Genomic DNA, 7,377 nt, shown 5'->3' on the forward strand with positions numbered 1-7,377 from the left:
CATCTTCTCACATTTAACACTTACTATTATGATTCATTTTCACTACTACCACTACTATTAATCACCACTTTACAGTTACCCTGGTGCTCTTCACACACACTGTAAATGGTGCTGTTTATGGATGTTTATATTGCTGTTATTTTTACTGTTCTCGTTTATTTCTTTACTCCTCAGCTTTTATGTTACTTTCAGCACTTTATTTTCCCCTTATTACTGTATACAGAGAGCTAAGATTCACTGGAGTCAGTTTGTGTGCAAAAACTTGGCCAATAAAGTTTATTCTGGTTCTGATTTGATTTATTTATTTGTGAAATTATTTTATTTCATGCTCTGTTCTTGATTTATTCCTGCTGTAACAAGTATTCATGGTGCTCGATATACTTCCACACCGCCTGCCACTTGTTGTGCACATGTCTAGGAATTGGTGGACTACCTTTCCTTTATCAAATATTTTTACCGTCAGAGGGTTAATTTTTTCTCCCCCAGCAAAAAGAATAAATAAGAAAATGGTGCATTTGAATCAGCTATAGTCCATTTCAGTCATGATTTGGGAAATACCTGTGTCATTGGATCCATCTGTGATCAGGGTGTATGGACCAGTTTTCATTTTGTTAATCAGCTCATTCATGAAGTGCGGTGCAATAGCTTCACTGATGATGGCTGTTGTCTTTGTTCTGACACATCTGTGGTCCGTTTCACGAAGCAGGTTTAGTGAAAGCTCTGAGTTTGTTAACCCTGAAATGAGGGAAACTCAGAGTTTTCTGTTTCACAAAGGGAGGTAACCAGGGGTGAAAGTAGATTTTTTTTTTTTTTGCTGGTACTGTAGATAAATTGAAAAATCATGATATATATATATATATATATTTTTTTTTTTTTTTTAATTATAATTTTAATTCATCAAATACATTTATTGATTTAAAAAGTCTAGTCAGTTATGTAAACAGGCTTTTGTTTGTAGTGCAACAATGCAACAATGTAAACAACATGAAAATGTATAAACTGTGAATGGCAGAACTAACTTGAAAAAGAACAACATACTTAAAATAATCTGAAGCTTACAACATATCCCAAAGTGGGCTAAAATAGTCATCTTCTGTAGGGTCATGGCATGCAATGGCGTGCCATGCCACTTGTTGCATGAGCTGCTCTTCTGCCTTTCCCCAGCCAAGTTTTCACATAGGGCAGTGGATCCCATTTCTTGCAGGGGGGGCCCACAGAACTAATGAGCAATAGATTGGATGCATTCACTGTTGTCAGACGTCCTCTGTATTCAGTCAGGATGTTGTTCATTGTGCTGAAACCACGCTCACAATCTGCATTACTTGCAGAGAGGGTGTTCACTGCTGTGAACAACTTCTTCAACTTGTCAGGGATGCTTCTGCCACCACTTGCTTTGTATTCAATGAATCCAATATGTGCCTCCTTGTCATTAATGCTTAGGACATCACATAAACCTTTGACTTCCTCTTCTCCATAGTGAGGATTGTCTTGCACCCAACTGTCTGGGTTGAGGACTGCCATCTGATTGATCAGACTGTTGTAAGCCTCTTTGCGGCTAGTTACCACACTGCTCTGTGCTCTGTTTGCTGTCGTTGTAAATAATCTTTGCTTCATATTTTCAACAACTGCATGTATAAACTGAACAGAATCAATGGTGGGGGACTTTCCCACTCTCAGTTGTTCCCCCTCGAAAATCATCTTCTGCTCACTCTGGACTGCTTCCACTGTATGTTTCCCTGGGTAGTCACACAGGCTCTCAATGCGCTGCACATAGATGGTCATCATCTCATGGGCCTTAGGGATTGTGGTCTTCCTGCTCTGAAGTATTTCAGACAAGTTTTTCAGCTCTGTCAGAATATCCACCATCAGTGCCAGACTTTTGACAAAACTGACAGAGCACAACTTGGATAACAATCCACTAAATTTGGCTCTTTCCTTACTGTCGCTGCTGTGGTCCTCTGATGCCTTACGAAAATGTTGTGCCAAGGCTGGGTATGATTGCCACACTGCACTGACTGCTCTCCATGAAGAAGCCACCCAGCGAACAGTAAACACTTTCCCTATTCTTCTGAGGGTGATGTGTAGATTGTGGGCACATTCGCTCAGCTCTCTCGTGTTTTTAGGAGACTGGCTGTACAGGGCATACAGTGAATCCAGGAAAGCATGAAAGTCCTTTGTTCCTCCTTTTTTATCAAGTGCTTGGTCTGCAAGCTCTAACCTATGGTTAGGGCAGTGCCACAGCACAATAGATGGAAAGTCATCCTTGAGTAGCTTTCCGACTCCAGACTTCACTCCCAGCATCACACTTGCTCCATCACTACAAAATCCAATTAACTGTTGTTGCAGCAGTTGAGAGCTTAAACCATTTTTTTGCAAGCAGGTTAGGAGTTTCACTTTGATGTGAGCTGCATTCAAACTATCCAACTCAACCAGCTCCAGTGGGAAAGCTATTGGCTCCATGGCTCCATCAACACTAGCCTTAAGAAACACAATCAGCGTGGACTTGTTTCCAACTGTAGTGGATTCATCTGCCAGTATGGTGATTTTACTCTTATTTTTGATAATCTTTTTCAAGATCTCATTTTTCATCTGTGAAGCCACATGATCCACAATGTCCACACTGTGTAAAACACGGCCTAAATTCATTGAGTTTGCCTCCTGCAGGTCTATCAAACTTTCAAAATCAGTGAAAGGTTTGTTAGATTTGGCCACATAATAAGCTGTTCTGAAGACTCTGGCAGTTGTCTCAAAGGCAAATTCCTGACTTGTGGCATTTATATTCATCAATATGTCTTTCTTTGCTGTTTGCAGTATTTTATCTGCCTCTTTGTGTGCAAGGGAGTTTTTGTGCTCATGTATTTTTTTCCTTAGCGATGTAAGCTGAATTTCCCTTGTTTGTTCAAATGAACATATTTTTCCCTCAGCCCAATTAGCAGCAATATTCACACCACGGGAGGACATGACACCAAGGTCTTTAACATTGTGGCATAATGTGCAACTAAGCATTCCATTTTTAGCAAAGAGCCATTCATTTTTATCCTTGAACTGGTGTATTGTTCCTTAGTCCATATAGATGGATAGTTGGATGTGGCATCACCTGGGCTTGCCTCTGATTCTGCTGCTGCTGCTGGCTCTCTTCTGTTGTCCTCATTGTCCTCATCCTGAATCTGATCTATTTGACTCACATCTTCTCTGGTTTTTTCTTTGGCTGCACATATTCATTTTCAGTAGAAATCTTCCGCTTAAATATTTGATCAATTTTTCTCTGCATCTTTATTTCTTTTTGTCTTTCTTTCTATCTTTCTTTCTTTCTCTCTAGTTTTGATCCTCGCAAAGTATCAAAAATTCGTCTTTTAAATTACCCTATCAAAACATACACATTTATTTGTCATTTCATTTATTATTTGCATTGACCCGCTTTCAAATGTATTGTGTGAATGATTGGTTTTGACAGAAGCAAGTGTCCCCGAACATCAAATCAAACGCACCCCTTTGCAGACCGCGCATGCTCAATTCGGTCTCGGCTACTCGGCTTAGAGTAAAGGAAAAGTTTCGCCGGGTTTGGCTTTTCGCCTCTCACACTCGTGTGTGAGCGAGACAGACGCCCGCAGGGAATGAACGCTTTGTCATGGCTTATTATCCTACGGTTGCAAGCAAAAATAATGTCGTGTTTGAAATTTACGTAGGAAATAAAGAGCTTAATGTTTTAGGCTTCATGCTTTAGCATCACTTTTTTGTTTTCACGAGTACGATTCGCACGGGTCGCGGGATCCGCGGCCGGTTCACTGTTTGAGCTGGCAGCTCATCTCCCGTGATCTCCGTACCACGCCGTTTCGGGACCTAAACTCTTACCGGAACGCCGTTCCGGACCGTACCGGCCTACTTTCACCCCTGGGTACTCAAACCAGAGAAGAGGGGTAACTCTAGCCTGTTTCACAAAGAGAGGTAACTTAAGCTCTCGGTCAGTTACTGTAGTAACAGAGTCTATGAATCTAACCTGGTCGGGACCAGGTTTATCTCAGTAAACCTCGAGTTTCTCTTTGTCTCCGCCCTCTTTCAGTCACACGCTATTTGATTTCCTTATTCATTCATTCAGCTGGCGAGATTTGGCGTAGTCTACTTCTGCCGTGTGTCAAAATGTCATGTCCTTTTATGAACGATCCAGTGGAGGAAGGAGCAGCATTACTGCGCAGAGAATTAAATATTCGTCGGGAGATTGTTATCAGACCGCGCATAGATGCTCTCGTATTTCCGGACAATTATCTTTTTGATCGATACCATTTCACATCACAGTCCATAATACAACCTAATCCGTCCTTACATTTGCAATATTACCAACCGCAGTCATGCTCTCACATCCCAGCAGATGCTGTGTGTTGCAGTGCGGTTCTTTGCAAATGGAAGTTTTTTTATATAATGTCAGAGATGCAGAACACTTAAGTAAGGCAACTGTATGTAGGACGGTCAGAAAAGTGTGCCTGGCCCTGAAACGACTTTTACCCATCTTTGTCGTTTTCCCTGGACATAAACCTGTCAGAGCCATCAAGGCTCTGTGTGTGTGTGTGTGTGTGTGTGTGTGTGTGTGTGTGTGTGTGTGTGTGTGTGTGTGTGTGTGTGTGTGTGTGTGTGTGTGTGTGTGTGTGTGTGTGTATACACATACATACATACATACATACATGTGTATATGTCTATACACTGAGCTGAGTAGAAGTCTGTTAGTTTAAATAGGCTTAATTATTTAACCGAACATGATATGGATGCAGACATTTAGGCTATGTATGGGATAAAACAACTGCACAGTCAAACAGCCACCTAATATTTAGGCTACTTTACAATGTAAACCAGGGGTAGCCAACACGGTGCCCGCGGGCGCCTGGTTGCCCGCAGAGACCATGCCCTCCACACATGTTCTAAAAATAACACTAGTCACCATGAAATTCCTTATAAAAATTATAGTTGCTGTTCTTTTTAAATCAAAAAATACTTACATTAATGCAGATTGTAAATTACAATATTTATAATAATTTTTTTAAAAAAACAAAAATGTCTTCGGTGTAAATAAACTTTGACCTTGTCTGAGTCAGAGTTCAATGCGCATGTCAAACCACCACGTCACTCTGCTGAAGCGTCCGGACGCAGACGCTTTGGGAGCTAGACGTGGTTTTTACCCCCAAAACATGACAGAGAAGTGAAAGAGAAAACACTATTTTCATGATGACTGGGAGAAAGAGTTCTTTTTCAAGACAGTGAAAGATAAATGTGTGTGTCCTATTTGCGAGCGACTATTGCGACGGCAAAGCACACTGACAAAAATTTGGAGTGACGTTTACTCAAAAAAATTTAGGACACTTTTTCCACACAGAAAATGCTTGTAATCTTTACTTGGGCTATTTCTAAGTAATATTTACTTAGCACAACCAATTATCTTTAATGAAAAATAGGCAAGTAAATTATACGGGCAATACTCACGTTTACATTGTAACTTTCACTCAGATTACCATTGCACGTACTTACCAAACTTAAGTAAATTTTGCTGCTGTTGCTTTGTGTCTTGTACTCATTTTTTCTTTGTTCTAATCTATGTATTTATTAATTAATATTTATTATGAATGCATTACTAAATATTAATCATAATATTGAATAAATTAAATATTTTTACTATTGTATTAAATAAGTCAATATTTCCGCCCCCAAAAAAATTGCAGCTTAAGGGATTCTTGAAAGACACTTTTATTTCACATCTTAAACAGTACATATATTTAGAATATATATATATATATATATATACACACACACACACAGACACACACACACATATATATATTATATATATACACACATATATATATATATGTATATATATATATATATATATATATATATATATATATATATATATATATATATATATATATATATATATATATATATATATATAACATTATAACCACAAACACACATACATATCATATATTACAAATTATGTGTAAATGTTTTTTTTAATATTACCTGTAGGGCCAGTTGTCTTGTTTTTTAGTCCAAAGTCGTTGCTATTTGTGCATACAAAGGCTGATACTCCTCACACTCCTAAAGACTGTTGTGACTTCCTGTTCAAGTCTAAAAGGAAAACAGAAATATAATAACAAGAAGAAGTGTCTCACTTTACATAGTGCTGTGTTGAAAATTCATCAAACAACAGAAAGTTACATTCCCTAACAAGTACATAACATAACTTGCTGGTTAGACAGGTGTAACTGCTGGTGTATGTGATGTGACATTGTTACACAACAGTTTACAAAGTTAAAGTTATTGAAAGTAGATCATAATAATTATAACAAGAATAAGCAAAAACAGATCTCCAAATTTATAGTACAGACAGCAGAAATCAGAAAATATGCCTCATTAGGTTTCTGACTCAAACATGCATACAATGTAAAAGTGGAGCCCAACTACAAAAATCATAATAATTCCCCAAATTTTTACCTGATATTCACACGGTTTTGTTTTTTAAAAATAGCTGAAATATTTATGAAACAGGACACTCTCACACATTAAAATACATGTTTCATGTTGAAATACAAATATTTGGTATGACATAAATGTATATTTTTACATTTTACTAAAGAAAGAATTTGACTGTTAATTTCAATTTATATGTTTATATTTGTATTTCATTCATATAAATAGTTTTAGCTTGTGATGCCCAAACTATAAATGAGCAGACTTACACTGTCTTGACATTCAGTTGAAGTTAAAACTGAACCAAAACCTTTACTTGTTAACTCAGACTTCTTCTTTCTCGCTGAAGAAACAAAAACCTACAGGAGTTATTAGGTGCATACTAGTTTAATGGTAACAATTCAGACCTATGTTTATGTTAGTTTCAACCTTAGGCAGTTAGTAATTATTTAAACTTTATAGCTGAATTAAACTAAACAGATCAATAGTTTCCTTGAGTTATGTTCATGATTGAAGTATTGCCTTTTAATTTTAAATTTTAATAGGAAAAGAATGTTTTAAAAATATGCCTACAATTTGTCTTAAATACCATGTTTTCTATAAAAACATCCTCAATTAATTGATTATTAAACTCTTCCTTATACTCATCTTTAAAACTAGACGTTTAACTTTTACCACAAAATAGAATGGAGTTGATAATTGATCTTTAAAGAAATAAAGAATATACAGTATTTTAAATTACTACCAAAACAATAAAAATTAAAATGCCTTTTTTTCTTAACAATCGATAAAAATAAGTTAGCGTGTGTATTTTATTGTTCCTTCAGTGTGACAATGGGGCTTGTATAAAAACCTAACAAAATAAATACTGAAAATTACACCAAAAAACAACTGAGTTGTACTGTTAACTGACGGTGC

The 7,377-nt window shown here is 37.1% G+C and overlaps 1 protein-coding gene across 1 annotated transcript; it reads right to left on the minus strand.

Annotated features, from left to right (window-relative positions):
- Positions 1–1,101: 1,101 nt before the first annotated feature.
- LOC129350557 (E3 SUMO-protein ligase KIAA1586-like) lies at positions 1,102–2,784 on the minus strand. The gene has a single exon (XM_055017449.1). The coding sequence runs from the start codon at positions 2,782–2,784 to the stop codon at positions 1,102–1,104; it is 1,683 nt and encodes a 560-aa protein (XP_054873424.1).
- Positions 2,785–7,377: the final 4,593 nt, after the last annotated feature.

The sequence above is a fragment of the Amphiprion ocellaris genome, chromosome 14 (genome assembly GCF_022539595.1).
Source record: "Amphiprion ocellaris isolate individual 3 ecotype Okinawa chromosome 14, ASM2253959v1, whole genome shotgun sequence".
NCBI lineage: Eukaryota > Metazoa > Chordata > Actinopteri > Pomacentridae > Amphiprion > Amphiprion ocellaris.